Source organism: Melanerpes formicivorus, unplaced genomic scaffold (genome assembly GCF_026170545.1).
Source record: "Melanerpes formicivorus ecotype bairdi unplaced genomic scaffold, bMelFor1.0.p_v2 SCAF_4, whole genome shotgun sequence".
Taxonomy (NCBI): Eukaryota; Metazoa; Chordata; class Aves; order Piciformes; family Picidae; genus Melanerpes; species Melanerpes formicivorus.
The window spans coordinates 4000840-4026221 of record NW_027142356.1 but is presented as its reverse complement, the minus strand read 5'-3'; the positions used below and the strand labels follow the sequence as shown (position 1 = coordinate 4026221).

The window sequence follows — 25382 nt, the reverse complement described above, 5'->3', positions numbered from 1 at the left end:
CATTGGAATGTGCTGCCCAGGGAGGTGGTGGAGTCACCATTGCTGGAGGTGTTCAGGAGGAGACTTGATGGGGTGCTTGGTTGCATGGTTTAGTTGATTAGGTGGTGTTGGATAATAGGTTGGATGCAATGATCTTGAAGGTCTCTTCCCACCTGGTCTATTCTATTCTATTCTATTCTATTCTATTCTATTCTATTCTATTCTATTCTATTCTATTCTATTCTATTCTATTCTATAATAAACTGCAGCAGTACAGGCTGGGAGGTGATCTGCTGGAGAGCAGCCCTGGGGAGAAGGATCTGGGAGTGCTGGTGGGCAGGAAGTTCTGCATGGGACAGCAATGTGCCCTGGTGGCCAAGAAGGCCAATGAGATCCTGGGGGGCATTCAGAGGAGTGTGTCCAGCAGATCCAGGGAGGTTCTCCTCCCCCTCCACTCTACCCTGCTGAGACCTCACCTGGAATATTTTTTTTAAAACCTGTTGAGATCCATTGAGCTCAAAAATCAACAAAATTATAGTTAAATCATTTTTTGTAAAATAACATTAGGATTCTTCACTTGGTTTCATTCAGCCTTCTCAGGGTGATTTCCAAGGCTGAGATCAATTATACTATGCATACACTATATAGAATGTGTAGTATAGATAGTGTATATATAATATATAATAGAAATAAATAGAAAAAGAAAGGATAGAAATAGAAATAGAAAAATAGAAATAGAAATAGAAATAGAAATAGAAATAGAAATAGAAATAGAAATAGAAATAGAAATAGAAATAGAAATAGAAATAGAAATAATAGAAATAGAAGAAGTAGAACTTAAATAGAAATATAGAAATAGAAAGAAATTTGAATTAGAAGTAGAAATAGAAATTAAATAGAAATGTAGAAATAGAAATAAATAATAGAAATAGAAATAGAAATAAAACAGAAGCATAAATAGAAAGAGAAATAGAAATAGAAGAAATAGAAATAGAAATAATAGAGATAGAAATAGAAGTAATAGAAATAGAGGAACTAGAAATGAAATAGAAATATAGAAATGGAAAGAAATCAGAATTAGAATTAGAATTAGAAATATAAAATAGAAATGTAGAAATAGAAATAAATTTGAATTATTAATATAAATTAAACAGAAATATAGAAATAGAAATAAGAAATAGAAATAGAAATAAACAGAAATAATAGAAATAGAAGAACTAGAAATGAAATAGAAATGTAGAAATAGAAAGAAATTAGAATTAAAAATAGAAATTAAATAGAAATGTAGAAGTAAATAGAAATAGAAATAATTGAAATAGAAATAGAAATAATAGAAATAGAAGAACTAGAAATGAAATAGAAATATAGAAATAGAAAGAAATTTGAATTAGAACTAGAAATGAAATAGAAAGATAGAAATAGAAAGAAATTAGAAGTAGAAATAGAAATGAAATAGAAATGTAGAAATAAAAATAAATAATAGAAATAGAAATAAAATAGAAATAGAAATAGAAGAAATAGAAATAGAAATAATAGAAATAGAAGTAATAGAAATAGTGGAACTAGAAATGAAATAGAAAGATAGAAATAGAAAGGAATTAGAAATAGAAATTAAATAGAAATATAGAAATAGAAAGAAATCAGAATTAGAGTTAGAAATATAAAATAGAAATGTAGAAATAGAAAGAAATTTGAATTAGAAGTAGAAATTAAATAGAAATATAGAAATAGAAATTAGAAATAGAAATATAGAAATGGAAATAGAAATAATAGAAACAGAAGAGCTAGAAATTAAATAAAAATGTAGAAATAGAAAGAAATTAGAATTAAAATTAGAAATGAAATAGAAATGTAGAAGTAAATAAAAATAGAAATAATTGAAATGGAAATAGAAATAATATAAATAGAAATTAAATAGAAATATAGAAATAGAAAGAAATCAGAATTAGAATTAGAATTAGAATTAGAATTAGAATTAGAATTAGAATTAGAAAGATAGAAATAGAAAGAAAGAAATAGAAAGGAATTAGAAATAGAAATGAAAAAGAAATATAGAAATAGAAAAAAATCAGAATTAGAATTAGAATTAGAAATAGAAATAGAAGTGAAATAGATAGAAATAGAAAGAAATTAGAATTAGAAATAGAAATAGAAATATAGAAATAAAAAGAAATCAGAATAAGAATTAGAATTAGAATTAGAATTAGAATTAGAATTAGAATTAGAATTAGAATTAGAATTAGAATTAGAAATTAAATAGATAGAAATAGAAAGAAATTAGAATTAGAATTAGAAATATAAAATAGAAATGTAGAAATAGAAATAAATTTGAATTAGAAATAGAAATGAAACAGAAATATAGAAATAGAAATTAGAAATAGAAATAGAAATAGAAATAGAAATAGAAATAGAACTAAAGAATAGGAATAGAAATAGAAATTAGTATTTTTTTACAACTATATTTAAAAAAAATGAATGTGTATATATATAAAATACTGAATTTCAACAAACCCCAGAGGCTGTAAATAAAATTCTGAGCCACTGGTGCCAAGGGGCGAAAAGTGGAGAACAACTGAAAGAAGACCACATCGTGGGAACTAAGAACAGAAGCCACTGGGTGCATGGTTGCTCAGTAAACTCTCATGTCATGATGTCTGGCACTGCATAGCTACTTTAAATGATCTAAGAACTGCTTCCTCCAAATCTTAAGCAGCTACATGTGAGAATTAGTCTCTGTTCAGCTCTGCATCATAGCTGTGTGGTTCAGAGCCTTGTTGCCAGCAAGAGCTCGTTCCTACTTCAGTGCTGCTACCCTGGATAAAGCCATCAAAGCAAAGAAAGGCAGGCAGCTGCTGAAAGTGTGCCTTCATCTTTGCTTAGGGGCAATTTAAGATCATTGACTTTGGAGCCAAAAGGGGGAAAAGTGCTGTTACAACACATTATGCTCAACCTGTTGAGTTCATTGCAACAGGATGTTACTGAGACATGTCATGGGGCTAGGCTTTCCAAAGGGCCTCCCAATTACCTGACCTTAGCTCCTTTTGAAACTGCTATGTAACGGGTAAAAGTAAAGAGCGTTTATAGATTAGAAGCATGTGGTGACAGATTAACATATGATGCATTTAGGAAAGAAGCACTTATGGCATGCTTTGCACAGTCTTCACTTTATTAAATGAAAGTACATGCCTCCAACTCTCACTGACCTTGATGCCCCCTCAAAATACATATCATTAACTGTGACCTCAGCAGCTAATGGTGTAAAGCAGTTTCATTGCAGGATAATTGTGAGTATTCTTGTAGGTATGACCTAGAGTGCATAAACACAACTAAATAAGTGCCTGCCCAGAAAGATCACCTTCAGATACTCCACCATATCACAGAATCACAGAAAACATCTGGTTGGAAGAGACCTCCAAGCTCATCCAGTCCAACCTTCCACCCAGCACTCAAGGCTCAACACTAAACCATGTCCCTAAGCACCAGCTCCACACACTGCTTCAACACCTCCAGGGATGGTGACTCCAGCACTGCCCTGGGCAGAACATTCCAATGGCTGAGAACCCTCTCTGGGAAGAAATATTTCCTAGCATTCAGCCTGAACCTCCTCTGGTGCAGCTGGAAACCATTTCCTCTTGTCCTATCCACTGCCACCAAGGAGCAGAGGTTGCCCCCTCCTTGCTCCAACCTCCCCTCAGGGAGCTGTAGAGAGCAAAAAGATCTCCCCTCAGCCTCCTTTTCTCCAGCCTGAACTCCCTCAGCTCCTTCTCATAGCCCAGGTGCTCCAGGCCCTTCTCCAGCCTCCTTGTCCTTGTCTGGACACTCTCCAACCCTTCAATGTCCTTCCTGGAGTGATGCGCCTGGAGCTGAACATAACATTCAAGGTATGGCTCCTCAGCAGTGCTGAGCACAGGGGAATGATCACCCCCTGTCCCTGCTGCCCACCCTGTTTCTGATCCAAGCCAGGATGCCATTGGCTTTCTTGGCCACCTGGGCACTGCTGGCTCAGATTTAGTCGGCTGTCAAACAGAACCCCCAGGTCCCTCTCAGAGTCTCAGCTTTCCAACCACACATCCCCAAATCTGTAGCTCACCAGGGGGTTGTGTGAATATTTTGGGTTTTGAAAGCAAGAGGGCAAAATATTTTCATAATCTCATCAATTCACTCTAAAATTGATATCATTAATATAAATTCAGCATGACTAGAAAGCTAGCAAAATCTGTTAAGGGCAAAAAGGGGAGCCAGTTGCAAAGCTGCCTCTGCATGAAGCAGTGGCATAGTCTTTTATACCACAAGGACAAAAATTGTCTTTAAAATATGCCAGTTAATGGGCAGTGTATTTCCAGGGCTTTCTAGGGGAAATGACACACAGGAATTCAGGTTGCCCAAGGTCATGATACTGAGTTCTCAGTTTGAGCACTGTTTGTGACTGTTTGGTGATGTTTGGTTTCAATTTCAGCCTCATGGAATCTCTTCACAGTTATCTTCCATAGGTTTGACGTGCTCCATTCCCAAATGCTTCATTTCTCCCCAGCTTGGCAGAAGGTTTATCCACTCCTGCCAGGGAAAACAGCAGCAGATTAATTCCAACTATAAAAAGGGTCAGCCTGCCTCTTTGTCACCTCCTAAATGCAGGTGTTCCCACACGTGAAAATACACTGAAGGCCTTTCATTGTGTCTCCTGTTGCCTTTGGCACAAATGAGTTTCCAGAAGGTCAGGGCAAGACCTGTGGGGCTAGACTTCCAGCGTTTGGGGATCATCTGCCTTTACAAACTGCACCAAGTAATTAAATGAGCTTCCAAATCAATTTAGTTAAATGGTCATAATTGCCCAAATCAGTGCAAGTGTAGCTGATGCTGAAATTGAGTTAAACTAAATTGATAAAAAGCCTTCTGAAGTCTTTTGCATAATACCTCTGTTGTGTTGGTTTATCCTTCCAGGACAATCTGACACAGTCACCTTTCTCCACTTTTGCCAGTGTTCCATCATTCTGAAGCTGCTTGAATTGTTCTTCCCTTGGTTTAAAGACAACAGGCAATGCACTTTATAATGATACATCTGTGCTTGCACAAAGGATTTGTGCCAGTGTAATTATGCTAGTTAAAATAAAAGCCCACATTTAACTCTCTATAGAAGCACTTCCAAAGGAACAGGAATAGGAACAGGAAAAGGAAAAGGAAAAGGAAAAGGAAAAGGAAAAGGAAAAGGAAAAGGAAAAGGAAAAGGAAAAGGAAAAGGAAAAGGAAAGGAAAAAGGAAAAAGGAAAAGAAAAAAGGAAAAGTAAAGGGAAATGGAAAAGGAAAGGGAAATGGAAAAGGAAAATTAAAAAAGGAAAAGGAAAATGAAAATAAAAAAGGAATCAGAAAAGAGAAAAAGAAGAAGAAAAAAAGAAACAAAAAAGAAAAATAAGAAGAAAAGAAAAAGAAAAGGAAAGGGGAAAGGGAAAGGGAAAGGGAAAGGGAGAGGGAAAGGGGAAAGGGGAAAGGGGAAAGGGGAAAGGGGAAAGGGGAAAGGGGAAAGGGGAAAGGGAAAGGGGAAAGGGAAAGGGGAAAGGGAAAGGGGAAAGGGAAAAGGGAAAAGGGAAGGGGAAGGGAAAGGGGAAAGGGGAAGGGAGAGGGAAAGGGGAAAGGGAAAGGGGAAAGGGGAAGGGAAAGGGAAAGGGGAAAGGGGAAGGGAAAGGGGAAAGGGAAAAAAGAAGTATTTATAAGTCTAAAGTGGAATATAAAGTGAAATGCATGGAGAAACATCAACTTAATTAAAGGCCTTTTAATGAGTGCATTTACTGTGCAATTCAAGTGGTGCAATTTCTGTGCATTAACCCAAGCCTCCCACTGATTCCAGGCAGGATATAGAGTGAGGTACTTGTGAAATGAGGGAAATAAATATCTGATTTTGATAAGTCTCTAAGAGCCTCAGACAGAAGGGACTATGCAGGCTTGAAGATTATTGCTCCATTATGCAAGTTTAAAGATTATTACTATTTTACTCATCCAGCAGTAAGTTACACAACAAAGCACCAAAAAGTCCCTTTGAGAAGGTACACTTCCCCACAAGCTGGAGGAAGAAGCTTAAATTGCTTTTCTCAAAGCAAAGTAGCTGGCTGTGAGACCAGCTGGTCTGAGTTTGAGTCAGCAGCCTTCCCAGAATCAAAGGCACTAGCACCTTTCTAAATTCACCCTTGTTAACAATTTTGATGATCCTGGTAGAAGTCCCTCAGGTACTTGCTGAGCAGCGCTGTTGACACAAGGAGAGTAAAAACCAAACCAAAGTTAACCAACCAACCAACCAAAACACCTAAACTGTGGTGGGTTGAAAATTCCCCCCAACATTAATTGCCAGACCAGCTCAGTTGGAAGCAAATGAAAGCTGCATATATAAGCCAAAAGTACAATCTACAATGGAATGCAATGAATGTGTACAAAATACACAGGAGTTACAACATTTACAGGTATTTACAATTGATAAACAGCACAAGATCTCCTCCTGGACCAAACCAGGGGCCAATAGCTTCCCCTTACCTACTCCCTACCCCTCGCCCTGTACACAAGGGACATGAGAAAGAGCAGAGAGTTGTTTGTTAATATCCTCTGTTTGTTAGGATACTCAGCCACAACAAAGAACACAGCCAAGGTCAGCAACGCCAAGCAGAAGCCCAAGTTAGTGTCTCCCAGAGCGAGGAAGCTGAAAGAGAGAAAGAAAGTTAGTCCAAACCAGCTTTGTGAGTAGTCTATCCAATGGGATTATTTAGAATCATAGAATTGTTAGGGTTGGAAGGGACCTCAAGGATCATCCAGTTCCAACCCTCCTGCCATGGGCAGGGACCCCTCACACTACAGCAGGTTGCTCACAGCCACATCCAGCATGCCCTTAAAAACCTCCAGAGATGAGGTTCCACCACCTCCTTATTTTCCTTTTCACATCCAGTGGTGACTTATTTACATTCCACCACTTGCTGTTCAGGAAAATTTTCCAGGCACAGCCTGAGATGACCACACCAACACCAAAAAGCCACAAGCAAAAGGTCTCCTTTCACCACAGTTACTTTGAAGAGAGAAGGGAAGCCATTCTTCATTATTTCTGTTACTAATCCCAGCAGGCTTCCATCATTATCTGATGATAATGACCTTTCTCATTGTTTGAAAGTGCAGTCAGAAGGACCAGTGGGAAAGCCAACTTTCTAAAGCAGTATCTGTGTCCTTGTGCTGGGCTGCTGGGCTGCACAGCAATAATCCTACCTTGTGCCCAGCCACCACCAATAGTCTGTGGCTGCAAGCCACCTTCTTATCCCTGCCACTGCAATCCCCACGCCCTGTTGGAAGAGCACTTTCATGACCAGAGTGCTTAAAAGTAGTTTTATTCTAAGAAGTCCTGTCCAAATGGCAGAAGGCATCTGTAGTTGCCATGCTTGAGTGATCTCTGACAAATGTGCATAATTTGTAAGTGCAAATGGAGCTGTTGTTTGACCAGTTGACAGCTGGGGTTTGCCAGCTTGGCTGAGAGTCAACCCAAGGTAAGGTCTCTGCTGGCTTCATCCAAAGAAGGCTCTACAAATACTGTGAGCATACAGGGTTGTATGACCACCACAGCAGAGCTTATCTAGTGTTGTCACCTCAACAAGGACTTCACATCCAGTATGAGCGGCCACCTATCCATCTACAGCAAGCCAATCAGCTGTGACTCTTGGCCCTCAGCAAAAAATTGGAATGCCCATGACTCAACCACGTCACCTTACTCAGCAGCTCATAGCCCTTCTACTTCATAGAATCATAGAATTGTTAGGGTTGAAAGGGACCTCAAGGATCATCCACTTCCAAACTCCTGATACAGACAGGGATACCTCACACTAGATCAGGTTCCCCAGAGCCACATCCAGCCTGGCTTAAAAAACTTCCAGGGATGAGGCTTCCACCACCTCCCTGGGCAACCTGTGCCAGTCTCTCACCACTCTCATGGGGAAGAACTTCTTCATAACATCCAACCTGAATCTACACATCTCTTCTTAGCAGGGCCTGCTGTGACAGGACATGGGGTGATGGTTTGAACTGAGGGAGGGAGATATAGACTGGAAAGAAGACAGACATTTTTCACTCTGGATGATGAGACCCTGGCCCAGGTTGCCCAGAGGGGTGGTGGATGCCCCTTTCCTGGAACCATTCCAGGTCAGGTTGTTTGTGGCTCTGATCAATCTGCTGCAGTTGCAGGGGAGTTGGACTGGATGGCTTTTAAGTGTCCCCTTCAAACCCAAAGCATTCTATAATATGCAGTAAAATTACTGCCCTAGCTAAGTTGTTCAGTCGTAAAAGCAGTGTCACAGAAAAGATAAACTAGGCTCAAAAGAAGAATAGTGTCTCTCTCCATCCGTTGAGACCTTGGAGAAGGTTAGACTTGATGATCTAGGAGGTCTTTTCCAACCATAATGATGATTGCCCAGGGAGGTTGTGGATGCCCCCTCCCTGGCGGGGAGGGTTGGATGGGACCTTGAGCAACCTGGGCTCGTGGGAGCTGTCCCTGCCCATGGCAGGAGGGGTGGAATTGGATGATCTTTGAGGTCCCTTCCAACCTGGACCATTCTGTGAATCTGTGAATGACGTGGCAGGAATGATGCCTGCCCTTGAATGTAAACTTGCCAGCTGAAATGCAATGTTATGAGAGAAGAATGGCCTTTCTGGCTCTGTGTGGGTGAGCTCAAGCACCCTGCATGATGCAGAGCTGAGGATTGTGTGACAGCTCCCCTGAGGACAAGCTAGGGCACATGAAGTGCAGAAAAATGTCCTCAGCTTTCCCAGGGGATTTGAGTACAAGGCAAAAAGGCATTCAGAGATACAGACAGCTTAAATTCCACCTTGTCCTTGTGTCTTGTACTTTCTGCTGGCTGTTTTTTGTCTCTAGAGACATTTTGCCAAAGGCAATACTGAGCACAAGGCTATAGGTGAAACTGATGTTCACTAAATATGGGCCTCAGCCTTCATCTGGGGAGTAACTAGGGGACTGTAAATCCATGCCCAGCACTCATTCAAGCCTTCAGGAGTTGCTCACCTGACTTTTTATGGCCAATACCTGGAGTACACTAGTAGACATAGCAAGCAGTTATTAGGAAAGATTGAGTATTTGTGTTGAGAGTGCACACAGGTGAACCTCAAAGAACCAAAGAAATGAATGTGAGAGCACAATATTTCTAGAAGCAGTTTGAAGCTTGGAATCACTGCTGTGAAATAAAGCTTCAAATAGATATTACAGGCAATATAGTCTGTCCCATGTTGCCTCAGAAAGAAAGGAAACAGCACAGAAAAAGCAGCTTGTCTTGCTCTGGTGTGTTGGGTTAACTTGGCTGAATGGCAGGAGCCCACCAAAGCTGCTCTGTCACTCCCTCTCCTCAGCTGGACAGGGGAGAGAAAAGAGAACAAAGAGCTCACAGGTCAAAATAAGGACAGGGAGAGATCATTCATCAATTACTGCCATGGGCAAAACAGACTCAACTTGAGGAAAATTAATTTAATGTATTATCAATCAAATTGGAGGAGGGTGATGAGAAACAAACCCAAATCTTAAAACACCTTCCCCCACCCCCACGAAGCCTCCCATCTTCCCACACTTAACTCTTTACTCAAGAATTCTCTACCTCCCTCCCCCACAGCAGCACAGGGGGATGGGGAATGGGGTTTGCAGTTAGTTCATCCCACCTTGTTTCTGTCACTCCTTCCTCCTCAGGAAGGCTTCTCACATTCTTCCCCTGCTCCAGCATGGGGTCCCTCCCACAGAGACCGTTCTCCATCTACTTCTCCAGTGTGAGTCCTTCCCACAGGCTCCGTTTCTTCACAGATTTCCCCAGCATGGGTCCCATCCATGGGGTGCAGACCTTCAGAAACAGACTGCTCCAGTGTGGGCCCTCCCCCCGAGGTCACAAATTCTGCCAGCAACCCTGCTCCAGTGCGGGCTTCTCTTCTCCACTAGTCCACAGGTTCTGCCAGAAGCCTGGTGTAATTGTTTAGCACAAGGGCTAAGCTGCCTGCTCCCCCAGCATGAAAGTGAGGGGGAACACAACCCAGGGTTGAGGTAAAAGTGAGGGGGGACACAACTCAGAGTTGAGGTAATGAGTTGAAAGTTTAATATAAGATATCCTAATCACAATACACAATCACCTTAGCTAATAATCTGATTAATCCAATAATACAATGCATGATTACCTTGGCTTAGCCTGTTTGCAGAAGTGGTAGAGTAAAATATGGGAGGGTGGAGGGGTGGGAAGGGTGCATGTGTGAGGAAAAAAGACAGCATAAACCAGAAAACCAAAACCAGAGAGGCTATCCCACACCCTCTTGTGTCACCACCACCCCTGCAGAAAAAAAATCCAGCACCCAAGAACCCAGCACCCAGATGCAGCAACCAGAACTGGAATCCTCCCATGTTGCAATCTGAACTTCAAGCCCCACAGTACTTTGCTCCAGCCAGAACTTTTATTTTTGAAGCTGGCATGACTGTAGCACAGTATGGATAAGAGCAGCAGGTTCAATTCAATCCATGACACCTAGTTAGCACAGGCTTCTCATGGGATCACAGACTCAGCTTCTCCACGGGCTGTAAGTGAATATCTGCTCCACTGTGGACCTCTCCATGGGTTGCAGTGGTACAGGTCCAGTGCCCAGACAGCCTGCCCCCTCCTTAAATGACTTTGATGTCTGCAGGTGTTTCTCTCATGTATTCTTACTGCTCACTCTGGCTGTAATTGCTTTTGCACAACAACTTTTTCCACTCTAAGGTGCTACCAACATCATCAACTGCCTCGGCCTTGGCCAGAAGCAGGTCAATCTTGGAGCCAGCTGACCTTGGCTCTATTGAGACGCAGGGGAAGCTTCTCACAAAAGCCACCTCTGTAGCTCCCCTGCTACTAAAACAGAATCACAGAATCAAACAGGTTGGAAAAGACCTCAGAGATCATCGAGTCCAACCTATTACCTAATACCTAACACCTCCTGACAGCTAAACCATGGCTCCTAGTGCCACATCCAAGCCTTTTTTGAACACCTCCAGGGACGGTGACTCCACCACCTCCCTGGGCAGCACATTCCAATGGACAATTACTCTTTCTGGGAAGAACTTTCTCCTCACTTCCTAAACTTCCCCTGGCACAGCTTGAGTCTGCGTCCTCTTGTTCTGGTGCTGGTTGCCTGGGAGAAGAGACCAACCCCCACCTGGCTACAACCTCCTTTCAGGGAGTTGTAGAGAGCAATAAGGTCACCCCTGAGCCTCCTCTTCTCCAGGCTAAACTCCCTCAGCTCCCTCAGCCTCTCCTCACAGGGCTATGCTCCAGACCTCTCCCCAGCCTCGTTGCCCTTCTCTGGGCACGTTCAAGTGTCTCAATGTCCTTCTTAAAATGAGGAGCCCAGAACTGGACACAGTACACATGGTAGGGCCTAACCAGTGGCCCAACCTCACCACCCAGCCTCAGTAGCTCTGGTCTTTCAGTGAAGGCAGAATTTATGTGGTAGTTGATGTCTGATTACTTTGCATGGAGCTGTGTGTATAGCTGCAGTTGGGACAGACTATATCTTCATTAGCAAGCAGTGCAGCCAGGCTCAAAGAGCTATGTAAAGCAGAGCAGATGCCAAGCACCCAAACTCTGGGAGCTGGCAATTATTATTGTGGTCTGCCTGTAATTTTGTCCTGTGCATTAGGCATACACCAGGAATGCATTTTCCACTTTGGGTTCACCTGCAGGGAGTCCCTGGCTGTGCAAGCTCCTCACAGTGTGATCCAAGGAGAGGGAGTGAAACTCCCTTCAAAAGCACTGAAGGGAAGGTGATGAAGGAGAGCTACCTGCTGTCTTACAGTGAGCCTAATCCCATCCCTGACAGCAGCTCCCCAGCATAATTTCTATTTGTCATTTACCTTTCCAGCAGGATGGGATTTGGAGTATAGCCAGCAGGGCGAGGGAGGTGATTCTACCCCTCTACTCCACTCTGGTGAGACCACACCTAGAGCACTGTGTCCAGTTCTGGAGCCCCTATTATGGGAAGGATCTGGAGGTGCTGGAAGGTGTCCAGAGAAGGGCCAGGAGGATGAGCAGAGGGCTGGAGCTGCTCTGCTATGAAGACAGACTGAGGGAGTTGGGGATATTCAGAGAAGTGTGGTCAGCAGGGCCAGGGAGGTGATTCTCCCCCTCTGCTCCACTCTGCTGAGACCCCACCTGGAGCACTGTATCCTGTTCTGCAGGGCCAGGGAGGTGATTCTCCCCCTCTACTTCACTCTGGTGAAACCCCACCTGGAGCACTGTATCCTGTTCTGCAGCCCCTATTACAGGAAGGATCTTGAGGGGCTGGAAGGTGTCCAGAGAATGGTCATAAGGAGGATCAGAGGGCTGGAGCTCTTCTCCTATGAGGACAGACTGAGATAGTTGGGGCTGTTCAATCTGGAGAAGAGAAGGCTCTGAGGAGACTAATTGTGGCATTCCAGTATCTGAAGGGGACTACAAGAAAGCTGGGGAGGGACTTTTTAGAGTGTCAGGGAGTGATAGGACTGGGGGGAATGGATCAGTACTAGAAATGGATAGATTCAGATTGGCTGTTAGGAAGAAGTTCTTCCCCAGGAGGGTGGTGAAGATCTTGGAACAAGTTGCCCAGGGAGGTGGTGGCAGCCTCATGCCTGGAGGTTTTTGCAGCCAGGCTGGATGTGGCTGTGAGCAACCTGCTGTAGTGTGAGGTGTCCCTGGGCATGGCAGGGGTGTAGGAACTGGCTGATCCCTGAGGTTCCTTCCAACCCCGACAGTTCTATGGTTCTATGATTCTGTTTCACTTGTTTCCTGTATGAGTGGAAAGCAGCTGGGACATGCTTGGTGTGTCCATAGGACTCATGTGCAAACTAAGCAGCTCCAACATTGCCACCCTGCAGGAGCTGCAGGAGGAAAAGACAAAGGAAACAATCTCTCTTCTGTACTTGTTCTGAAATGCATCTGCAAACTGTGTTCTGACTCTGTTGACACGCAGTGCTTGCAAGGAGTTCAAATAAATGCTGTTGGGACCCCAGGGCCCTTGCTGATCTTGTGACAACTCCAAAAGAGGAGCCACTCGGTTTCCCATTTGCTGACAAATTCTTTGGCTCCCTGAGGAATTCCTATCGAGCGTGTGTTAAAGGCAGGATAAAATAATTCCAAGGAAATACAGAGGGAGAGGGCTTTGTGCATGGCCTCTGCTGAGCAAATGGATGTTTAACCTTCACCCAGTGACCACAGGGCTCCTTTAGCTCTATTAGACCAACAGCAAGCTAGTATAATTAAATGAAAAAAAGACCCCACCCTGTTTAGAGCCTCACCGAACATGTCCTGGGAATTAAAGCATATGGCAGGGGTAGTGCAAAAAGGCTTTCCGTATGCTAATGACCCTTGATGTCTGAAATAAATTAGATCCATTAGAGTTTATGCTCAATAAAAGAAAAGACTTTAAGCACTCCAAAGTTAGTGACTCGAGACCGATTTTGGCTTAGCAATTCAGACTGCCTGCTTATTAATTCTTTAGCAAAGCTCTGGAGGAGAGAGGGGATGCGAAAAAAAAACCCCACCACATTGCTGTGCTGCATCAGAATTTTAAAGGGCCATCAATTTCGTTGCCTTCTTTCATTTTTTCTTTAATTAAACTATTTTCCATGCCTTTTCTTTTTTTATGTTCTCCTCATTAATTTGATTTTGTTCCCATTTTTTTTGTTGTTGTTGTTGAATTTCTTTCTTTTGAAGGTTTCATTTATCCCATTTCAACTGAACAGAGAACCCAGAATGAATATGGATTTTCTTGTAAGTTGAATGTTTGATTTCGTGTTCCTGGATGCTAATTTGATGCTGTTTCTTGGGTCAAGCTTTACACTAGCTCTGTGTGGCTGGGCAAAGAGGGAGCTGTTGGGCAGAGTAAGTGGCATGCTCCTTGCTTGACAGCAGTCACAGTGTTTGGCTGTCAGTGAATGATAACAGTCCTTATGCATAGGAAAAATGGGATGGAAGAAGGTGTTGCCTGAGAGACAGAAACTGGAGAGAATGAACCCTCTTCCCATTAAGGATGAGACCTTATTGTGGCCTTCCAGTCCCTGAAGGGGGCTACAAGAAAGCTGGGGAGGGACTCTAGGGTGTCAGGGAGTGATAGGACTGGGGGGAATGGAGCAAAACTAGAAATGGGTAGATTGAGATTGGATGTTAGGAAGAAGTTGTTCCCCATGAGGGTGGTGAGAGACTGGCACAGGTTGCCCAGGGAGGTGGTGGCAGCCTCATCCCTGGAGGTTTTTGCAGCCAGGCTGGATGTGGCTGTGAGCAACCTGCTGTAGTGTGAGGTGTCCCTGCCCATGGCAGGGGGGTTGGGACTGGCTGATCCTTGAGGTCCCTTCCAACCCTAACAATTCTGTGATTCTAAAATTCCCATAGTGAACTGAAAAAATGTGGTGTTGGGATAACTTTGCTTTGAGCTGGAACTCAGAGGTTGGAGTCCTGAACTACTGGGGGTGGGGAACGTGACGTTTTGGGGCTGGTACATTGAAGATCTCATATCCAGGAGCTTATGGAGATTGATCAGCCCATTTAAACATCTGTCAGCTCTCACCTCTGCAGCTGCAGAGCATCTTTTAGCCCTTTAAAGGGCTAAAAGGCAACAAGCAAAACAAAAATCAAATACAAATGATTTTACATGTGTCAGACTAAGCAGAATGGGGTACTAAAAAGGCCTGATGGGATTTTGCACTCTCTTTTTTTTCATTGTGCTATATCTAGAACTAGGATTTTTCATTGTATAGAAATCCACTGAATTGTAATCATATATTCAGACCTTTTGGGGGAAAATAAAGGAGTCTAGAGTATAAAGGTGCTGGAGATTAGCCTGGAATTAGTGCTGGAGATATGGCATAAGCAGCTAGTAGAAATATCAGAGCCATTTTCTCACAAGACAGCTGTAATGAATCTGGGTCCCTTTTGGTGAATTAACACATTACTTCATGGGCTTGCTTTAACTTTTACCCAGATGCATAGGTGTAAATGCCAATGATGAGAATTCAGTGTTGGAGTCTCTGCTTTGCCAGATTATGGTGCTTTCTTCAAAGAAAAAACTCAAAAGACACCTCCCATGAGGATGATGAAGGGACTGGAGCACTGCCTTATGAGGAAAGGCTGAGAGACCTGGGGCTGTTTAGTCTGGAGAGGAGAAGACTGAGAGGGCATTTAAGGTATCAGGGCTGGATGTCAGGAAGGAAGGAACAGTCTCTGCTCACTTGTGCCCTGGGATAGGACAAAGGAAATGGATCTAAACTACAGCACAGGATGTTCCACTTCAACATGAGGAAGAACTTCTTTACTATAAGGGTTTCAGAGCACTGGAACAGGTTGCCCAGAGAGGTTATGAAGTCTCCTTCTCTGGAGACTTTCCAGACCTATCTGGATGTGTTTCTTTGTGACCTGTGCTGGATTTTATGGTCCTGCTCTGGCAGGGGGGTTTGAACTCGATAATCTCCAGAGATCCCTTCCAACCCCTAACATCCTGTGATGCTGTGTGATCCTCTGATATTCCAGATATTCCATAGGAAATGGGTTTGGGGGATTTTTCTACTTTCTCTAAAGTAAAAAAAAAAGAGAAGGGTTCTGAAGTTTAAAAGCCCACTGCATGTTTTCTTTTTTTTGTTACCAGATAAACCACTAAATACTGCTAGTGAGACACTATGTCACCAAGACGTTGTGTTTTATTTCACACGATGAGTTGGCTTCATGAGATTAAGTTTATAAAGTGTTATGCTTAGTAGTTTGGAGCCTGGATGTTAGGAAGAAATTCTTCCCAGCAAGAGAGATTGGCCATTGGAATGTGCTGCCCAGGGAGGTGGTGGAGTCACCATCACTGGAAGTGTTTATAAAGAGCCTGGATGAGGCACTTGGTGCCATGGTTTAGTTGATTAGATGGTGTTGGGTGATAGGTTGGACTCGATGATCTCAAAGGTCTTTTCCAGCCTGGTTAATTCTGTATTCTGGGTACTAGACAGATGAATGAGGAGATAGGGAAAGAGAACACAACTTAGAGAGAGAACACAACTTAGAGAGAAATCAAAGCTCATCTTCCATCAAAAGGGCACAGACCTGTTATATTGCTTTGGAAATGGATTTTAGATTAACCTATAAAGCAAGTAGTAAATATCTGCAGGAAATGAGAATAATAAGACTGTGTTTGCTTGAAAGCTCCTATGAGGAGGATATTTCTTCAAAGCTCCTGGCTCCTCTCTCCTCCCAGCTGCCCCTGACTCGGATGACGTTGCTCTCTACGTGGGGATCGTCATCGCCGTGATCGTGTGCCTGGCTATTTCCGTGGTCGTGGCCCTCTTTGTCTACCGCAAGAACCACCGCGACTTTGAGTCAGATATTATCGACTCCTCGGCGCTCAACGGGGGGTTTCAGCCTGTTAACATCAAGGCTGCAAGGCAAGGTTAGTGGATATTTCACTGCCTGGAGGCCATGTGTGTCAGGTTACACGAAAGAACTTGACCCAGCTGGGCAGAGAGACTTGGTTCCCCCTCCCAGGGGAAGGGATCCCCAAGGTCAAACTCTATTCCCCTCTCCCTTCCTGTCCACCAAACCTTTTTAAAGGGAGCCTTTTTCCGGTCTCTGGCTCCTGCTCCTCGCCAGCCCAAAAGTCTGCTCCTCCTTGCTGTTGCTATAACCATGTGGTGGGGCTGCTCCAGGCTGCATCCCAACTCCTAAGTTGCATCTAAAGAGAAGCCACATTTGCACTGAGAAACTTTTGCCAGCTGGGACTGGTTTTGTATATAGTTTTATTTATCCTGTAACTTTCCTTTTACTCAAATGCCTTTTGTATTTTGTTAAACTTACCTTTTTACTTCCAAATCAATTCAAGAAAACTTCTTTCCTGATTTTACCTCCCTTTGCTCCTGTCTAATTTGGTTTCCCCCACTGGGGCAAAGGGGAGAGGGGAAGCAATCTAAATCTGTTCCATTTGGGCTTTTGGACTCCAGGAAAGCTTAAACCGCAACACCATGGCTTCATGGGCTGCAGGAGTGATACTAGGTGCTTGTTGACACAGTAAAAGAGAGGAAGATCATATGTGTTCATTTCTGACTGTCAGGTGCTCAAAACCCCACTCTGGCATTTTCCAGATCTATTCAAGAGCACAAAGCAGAGGAATTTAACTCCTGATGAGAGAATATTAATGTAAGAGTGGAAAGCAGAGGCGTTTATGGAAACACAGGCCCAGCTCAAGTTTAAATCAAAGGCAAAGCTCTGGCAGAAATGATGGAGATAAGATTCATCACAAGAGTGATATTACAGTGCAGTAATTCTATCACATATTCCTCCCCTTTGTTTCACTGGTAGCCTTTTTTACTGTGCTCTGTCTCCACGGGCATAAATAGTAGTTTAAGAGGTGCTGTACTTTCAATAGGTAATGTAGAAGAAGTTGTAGTAGAATGTCCTTTAACAGTGAGCATTTTTAACACTGGTGCTGGATTATTTCCACACTTTACTGGCTGGAAAAAGACACTCTGAAGGTGTTTAGTCTGAAGGATTCCTCTTCCTTCCCAATATATGTGCCAGAGGAATAGGTGAAAGCAAGAGTTAAGCTGACCAAAGAGTTGTCCTGTGGAAGTTCAGCACAAGTGTAATGTTCTTCCCTGGATGTACTTCTGAAACTTCTGCAGCTACTAACCCTCCACTGTGGGGAGTTGTGGGCACCATGACTTAATGGGTTCCTTCTGTCTCTTATTTAAGGAATGCTGTCTTTAGGCCAATTACATAAACTGGTTGAAGATTATCATTAGCATTTAGGAAGGAGGTATTAATAAGGTTAGATCTACCAGGTAAGGAAAGCATCCTGCCCCGAAACTGGGCATGTCAGACTTGAAATCTGAGCTCAGCCTGGAAAATCCTCCCAGTGAAATTCTCTGGAGCAGAAATGTGCTGTCATTGCTGTCATTTTGTATGGCAGTTAGATTCTGTAGCAGCTGGGACAATACAAACCTTGGGAGTTTGCTGGAGAGTTACACAGAAAAAGAGACAAAGGTCTGTCTGGAAGGACTTGGCGTAACGGCGTAACTTAACCTCTGGTATTAAATGCAGAATGCAAACCCAAAATGCTACCCAAGATCAGGTTGTCAGAACCTAGAGGTAATGTGGTTCTCCCTTCTCATCTCCAATGCAGACCTCCTGGCAGTACCACCGGACCTCACTTCTGCGGCAGCCATGTACAGGGGGCCTGTTTATGCCTTGCACGACGTCTCTGATAAAATCCCAATGACCAATTCTCCAATCCTGGACCCACTGCCCAACCTGAAGATTAAGGTTTATAACACTTCTGGTGCAGTGACACCTCAGGATGACCTCTCTGACTTCTCCTCCAAGCTGTCCCCACAGATTACACAGTCTCTGCTGGACAACGAGACCCTGAACATGAAGAACCAGAGCCTTGCTCGGCAAACAGATCCATCCTGCACTGCTTTTGGAACCTTCAACTCCTTAGGGGGCCACCTAGTAATTCCCAATTCAGGTAAGTGCAAGCAATGTTGACTTAAAAGCTCAGTTTTGTGGTTTTAAGTGGAGTTAGCTTGCTTTTATGCAGGGAAAAGCAGGGGCACCCCCAAGACACAGACCTGTTCTTTATTCAGAACTGGCCTATAGGATTCCCCCACACTCTTCCCCCAGTTCTGGTCTAACGAGATACTCAAAGAAGGCCAATCACATCCTGGGCTGCATCAAAAGAGCATTGTGGAGAATTCATGCTCTACAGTTCTAGATTTTACAATTCTCTAAACAGCAGCTGAAGGTAGTCTGATTTCTTGTACTGTGGTTGTAGACATTGCCAGCAAAGTCTGTTAGTCACATTTACTGCAGATATATTAACATGATTTTGCAAAGGGGAAAAAGTGGTCCTTTAGTGGAGCAATCCCTTCAAAATTATTCAAGGAAGTTTTGTAAAATACATCAGCCTGCTTCTATCCTGTATGCCTCCCTACTGCTGCCAGATGCGTGCACGTCACACACACAGTCACACAGAAACATTCAGGTTGGAACACACCCTCAGGATCACCAAGTCCAACTCAGAACCCTGCTCTACAAGGGTCACTTCTAAACCATATCCCTAGGTACCACATCCAAACCACCTTTAAACACAGCCAGGCTTGGGGACTCCACCACCTCCCTGGGCAGCACATTCCAATGCCTGACCACTCTTTACATGAAAAAATTCTTCCTAATGTCCTGTGTACCCAGGCACAGCTTGAGGCCATTCCCTCTTGCTCTATCACTAATTATCTGTGAGAAGAGACCAATACCTGCCCTTCCACAAGGTCCTTTCAGGTAGTTGTAGACAGGAATGTGGTCTCCTCTAAGCCACTTCTTTTCCAAACTAACCATCCCCAGCTCCTTCAGTTGCTCAGATTTATTCTCCAGGCCCTTCACAGCTTCCTTGCCCTCCTCTACACTCACTCCAGCACCTCCACATCTCTTGTGCACTGAGGTGCCTAAAACTGGACACAATACTCGAGGTGTGGCCACACCAGAGCTGAGTCCCAGGGGACAATCCCCTCCCTGCTCCTGCTGGACACAACATTTCTAATCACAGCCAGGATGCCTTTGGCTTTCTTGGTCACCTGGGCACACTGCTGGCTCCTATTCAGCTGTTTGTCCATTAGCAGCCCCCAGGTCCTTTTCTGCCTGATCAAACACCTTTGTTTAGGTTATGCCTGCCCTATTAACAGCTCAGAACATGCACAGATAATAGGCCTGGAAAGAAACAAATGTCAGAAGGTCTTCATGGAGAATGCTTTTCAAGCTAATCCCTCCTCTTCAAAGCCAGGTATGGGATTGACTCCCTGTGCATGGGAGGTCTCCAGAGTAACCAAACCACATATACATTACAAACCCTGTGAGGAGAGACTGAGGAAGCTGGGGTTGTTCAGCCTGGAGAAGAAGAGGCTCAGGGGAGACCTTATTGCTGTCTCCAACTCCCTCAAAGGAGGTTGTAGCCAGGTGGGGGTTGGTCTCTTCTTCCAGGGAACCAGCACCAGAACAAGAAGACACAGTCTCAAGCTGTGCCAGGGGAAATTTAGGCTGGAGGTGAGGAGAAAGTTCTTCACAGAAAGAGAGATTGGCCATTGGAATGTGCTGCTCAGGGAGGTGGTGGAGTCACTGGAGGTGTTCAAAAAAGGCTTGGATGTGGCACTTGGAGCCATGGTTTAGTTGTCAGGAGGTGTTAGGTATTAGGTAATAGGTTGGACTTGATCTCTGAGGTCTTTTCCAACCTGGTTGATTCTATGATTCTATACTAAGGATAAGAGATAGAGCTGTGCAAGGCTTTTGTGAAGCCTCTCTTATCCATACACATATGCAGGTTATTTAATCTGCCTGTAGGTTTTGTTTTCAACTGTGCATTAAGAACTGTATTCAAATCCTTGCCACTGATCCCACACCTGCAAAGACAGCTGGCTTGCCAGAGATGTGCCCAGCAGAGCAAACTAGCTGGTTCCTGTATCATGTTTGTCATGTTATGACAGGACATTTCTGAAATGGCAGGAATGTAAAAACAGTGCTTTGTAATCAAGTGTGCAGCTAATCACCACTGGAAAGGGCACTGAGCATATTTGCCCACAGGTTTTTCCAAGGCTGGATACCCAGGTTTTGAGCCACTTTAGAGCACTAGGTGCATTCAAAATAACAAGAAGCCAAATGTTGACTCCCTGGTAGTCTAATTAGAAACTGAGTGCATTAAAAGACAGGATGTAAGTTGCAGAAGCCATCTTTCAGGAAACAACTACTTCTTGTTGCTTCCTGGCACAGTGCTCCACTGCCTTCCTATCCTGGTTTAAATTAATTGCCTAGGGAGAGGTGTTGGAAGAGTATGAGTAAGAGTGAGGGGACATGCAAACATGGGAGATACTGTTGTGGGTGTCAACCACCTAACCAAGAAGAAGTTGTTGATGAGGCCTTCTACAAGCAACTGGAAGTAGCCTCAAGATCAAGAGCCTTGATGCTCATGGTTGACTTGGAGGATCATACAGCCAGCCTAAAAGGTTCCTGCAGTGCACTGATGACAAGTTTCTGCTGCAGGTGGTTCCGAGGTGGAACCACCGAGGAGAAGTGTTATTCTTAGTAGCCAATGCGATCCTGGGGTACACCAAAAGTGCGTCCAGCAGGTTCTTCTCTCTGTCTACTCTGCCCTCCTGAGACCACACCTGCAATACTGTGTCTGGTTTTGGGCTCCCCAGTTCAAGAAAGACAGAGACCTGCTGGAGAGAGTCCAATGAAGAGCCACAAGGATGATGAAGGGACTTGAACATCTCTCCTATGAAGAAAGACTGAGAGAACTGGGACTGTTTAGTCTGGAGAACAGAAGACTGAGGGGGGATCTGATCAATGTGTCTAAATATCTGAGGGGTGGGTGTCAGGAGGAAGGGGACAGGCTCTTTTCAGTGGTGCCTGGTAACAGGCCAAGGAATAATGGATATAAGCTAGAACACAGGAAGTTCTATGTCAGCATGAGGAGAAACCTCTTTACTGTGTGGGTGCTGGATCACTGGAACAGGCTGACCAGAGAGGTTGTGAAGTCTCCTTCTCTGGAGCCTTTGAAAGACAACCTGGATGTGTTCCTGTGTGACCTGCCCTAGCTGATCCTGCTTTGAGATCTCTAGAGGTCCAACCCCTAACATTCTGTGATTCTGTGATGTCCCATTACAACTGCTGGAAATTTTAGTCAGTGTTGTTTGGTCTTCCATCATTTTACAGCAGCATAACCGTCTGTCTGCTCTTTAAATAAAAGGGAACAAGATTCTCTTCTTCACTCCTGTATTTCAGTGCTGACACACCAGAGGAATACGAAGAGGCCAGGTGACTACCAGAGACACAGGGCTTACAGTAAACGTTTTATCTCCAGAGTTGCCAAGGTCACATAGAGTCTGGTGGAGAGGCTGGGTGAAAATCTGGCATCGCAGGCCTCATCTTCTGCCTCTCTTGTCACTCCTCTTCATTGGCCCACTTGTCTTGTTTGTTGTCTCCATTTTATCTTTTGTGTCTCTTCCCTTCTGCAGGAGTAAGCTTGCTGATCCCAGCCGGGGCTGTTCCACAGGGCAGAGTCTATGAGATGTACGTGACAGTTCACAGGAAGGAGAACATGAGGTAAAACTCTGCCTTCATTTCCCTGTGCTGTAACAGAGGGGGAAAGTGTGGCAACTGAAGACTTGTGGTACTGCGCTTATGCAAAGCCTACTGCATTCAATCTATTTGCTGACTTGATGGTAAACACATGCAAAGCCAAGGATAAATTTGGCCACAAAACTAGCTCAGGTTTTTGCTTTACTAACCAGGATTTGGACTCTGCAGCATGCCCTCAGGCTGGGGAGGTTACTGAATTATAACCAGAAGCGAGGAAATTGTGCCAGAGTGAGTTTGGTGCAGCAAGGAAGATGTGAGGTAGCCTTTTTATAAAGACCTGTGCTGCAAAGGACAAAGGAGCAGAGGAGCAAGGTGACAAATCAGCCAACCCCTGCTTTGGAGAATCTCCTCTCCTATTAGAAAGAAGATGACATTTTAGTTTACCCTTCACCTGCTGGCTAGTTCATGCAGTTAAGAGGATGGACCTAAAGCTTTGAGAGTCCTCCATCACTCCTTAGTCTGGGGTGGATATAAGCTAATAATTGTCCTGCTTAGCTCCAGGCACTTCACATCGAGGGCCACCCTGAGTGGCCAATGTTGAGATGACCAATTCATATTCATGTTCCTAATGTCACTGAATATTCTGGCAACCCTGGCATAGAAAGAATGTCCAAAAAGGCCAAAATACTGTCTTATGCAGTTTAGGAAAACCGAATGGAGATAAAGGTGAGATCTACTGCGTTCAGTTCTGGTGCACCCAGCATAAGAGGGACATCAAACTGATGGAATGGGTCCAGAGGAGGGAAGATGATCAGAGGGCTGAAGCACCTCCCCTGTGGGGACATGTTGAAAAAGTTGGAGCTCTTCAGCCTGGAGAGGGGAAGGCTCTTATAGTGGCCTTCCAATACCTGAGGGGGGCCTGCAGGAAGGCTGCAAAGGGACTTATTGAAGGGACTTGTGGTGGTGGGATGAGAAGGAACAGCTTTGCACTCAAGGAGGGTAGAGTTAGACTAGATTAATATCTAATGGAGGACATTCTTTACAGTGAGTGGTGAGACACTGAAACAGGTTGCCCAGGAAGGTCAATGGATGCCCCTTTGTAGTGGTTTGAGCCTTAACTGGGACTTAAGAGCAGATGGGGGCAAGGCTGAGAATCCCTTCCCCGCTCCTCCCTCCTCCCTCCCAACAGAGAGGGAAAAAAAAAAAACAAAGGGAGGGAGCAAATCCACCAAGAAATAATTTGGAATTGGCTTGGAAGTAGAGAGGTAAAGAATTTTCTTTAAACAATATGTATATTGATATATGAATATGTATATTGAATATGTATATTTGAAGGGGGAAGGGGTTAATAGTCTCCTGCTGGCTGGTGACAAACAGAGGGGCAGCTCACCAGCAGTAGAGAGAAGGAGAGCGGGTAAGGGCTCTCAACTTGCTACCCTGAGGCAAGCCACGAATGATCCATCAGGACATTCTGTGGAAACCGAGGGGATTTGGCACAAGAGGAGGACAGGGCCAGCCCAGCTGAAGTGCTTCTATGCGAATGCGCGCAGCTTGGGCAACAAACAGGATGAGTTAAGGGCCACTGTGCTGCTGGGATGCCACGACATAGTGGCTGTTACTGAAACTTGGTGGGATGAATCCCATGACTGGGATGTAGGCATAGATGGGTATAAACTCTTTAGGAAGGATAGGCAGGGAAGGAGAGGAGGAGGTGTTGCCCTCTATGTCAATAGCCAGTTGGAATCAGTGGAGCTCCGACTGGGGAGGGATGATGAGATAGTTGAGAGTGTATGGGTCAAAATTAAAGGCAGGACAGGGGAAGAAGATATTACTGTGGGGGTCTCCTACAGGCCACCTGACCAGCAGATCCAAGCAGATGAGGCCCTCCATAGGCAAATAGAAGCAGCTTCCAGGTCACAAGCCCTGGTCCTCATGGGTGATTTCAACCACCCGGACATCTGCTGGAGGGACAACACAGCAAGGCACCAGCAATCCAGGATGTTCCTGGACTGCATAGAAGACAACTTCCTCCTCCAAATGGTGGAGGAACCAACAAGAAATGGTGCTATGCTGGACCTTGTTCTCACCAACAGGGAAGGGCTGGTAAGCAATGTGAGGCTCATAGATGGCCTTGGCTGCAGTGACCATGAAGCAGTTGAATTTAACATCCTCAGGGCAATCAGGAGGAAGTATTCCAAGCTCACGACCCTAGACTTTAGGCATGCAGATTTTGATCGCTTCAGGGATCTGCTAGCCAAAGTGTCGTGGGACAAAGCCCTGGAGGGAAGAGGGACCCAGGACAGCTGGTCAGTATTCAAGGACCACCTCCTCTGTGTCCAGGAGCTCTGTGTACCAACAAAGAGAAAAGCAGGTAAGAATGCTAGGAGGCCTGCCTGGATGGGCAAGGAGCTACTGGACACACTATTACTTAAAAGGAAACTCTACAGGAAGTGGAGGGAAGGACAGGTAGAACAGGGGGAATACAAGGAAGCTGCCCGAGCAGTAAGAGTCCTGGTTAGGAAAGCCAAAGCAGAGTTTGAGTTGAATCTAGCCAGGGAGATTAAAGGGAATACTAAGAACTTTTACAGGTATATTAATGGGAAGAAGAAGACTAGGGAAGGTGTGGGCCCCCTCAGAAAGGAAAATGGTGACATGGTCACATGTGATGAGGAAAAGGCTGAGGTACTTAATAACTTCTTTACCTCAGTCTTCACTGCAAGGGCCTCTAGCCACACTCCTGATGTTATGGAAGTCAAAGCCAGGGATGGGGAGGAAGAACTGCCCATTGTAAGTGCAGATCAGGTTCGTGATCATCTGAAGAACCTGAAAGTGTTCAAGTCCATGGGGCCCGACGGGTTACACCCACGGGTGCTGAGAGAACTGGCAGATGAGGTTGCTAAACCCCTCTCTATTATATTTCAAAAGTCCTGGCAGTCTGGTGAAGTCCCCACAGACTGGAAAAGGGGAAACATTGCCCCCATCTTCAAAAAGGGCAAGAAGGAGGAACCAGGGAACTACAGGCCAGTCAGTCTCACCTCTGTGCCTGGAAAGATCATGGAACAGATCCTCCTGGAGTCACTACTTGCTCAAAAGAATAGTGAAGAGGTGATTGGGAACAGTCAGCATGGCTTTGCCAAGGGCAAATCCTGCCTGACCAACCTGGTGGCCTTCTATGAGCAGGTGACAAAATTAATAGACGAGGGGCGAGCAACTGATGTCATTTACCTGGACCTGAGCAAAGCCTTCGACACTGTCCCACACCACATCCTGGTGTCCAAACTGGTGACACATGGGTTTGATTGG

General features: G+C 44.4%; 1 protein-coding gene across 1 annotated transcript in view; it reads left to right on the top strand.

Moving 5' to 3' along the window:
- UNC5C (unc-5 netrin receptor C) overlaps positions 1 to 25382 on the top strand; it is a 372372-nt gene that overhangs the window by 312063 nt on the left and 34927 nt on the right. Inside the window, exons 7-10 of the mRNA XM_068136717.1 lie at positions 13667 to 13757; positions 16216 to 16407; positions 18136 to 18480; positions 22016 to 22103. Of these exons, the coding sequence (XP_067992818.1) occupies positions 13667 to 13757; positions 16216 to 16407; positions 18136 to 18480; positions 22016 to 22103 (716 nt within the window). The remainder of the gene's footprint in view (positions 1 to 13666; positions 13758 to 16215; positions 16408 to 18135; positions 18481 to 22015; positions 22104 to 25382) is intronic.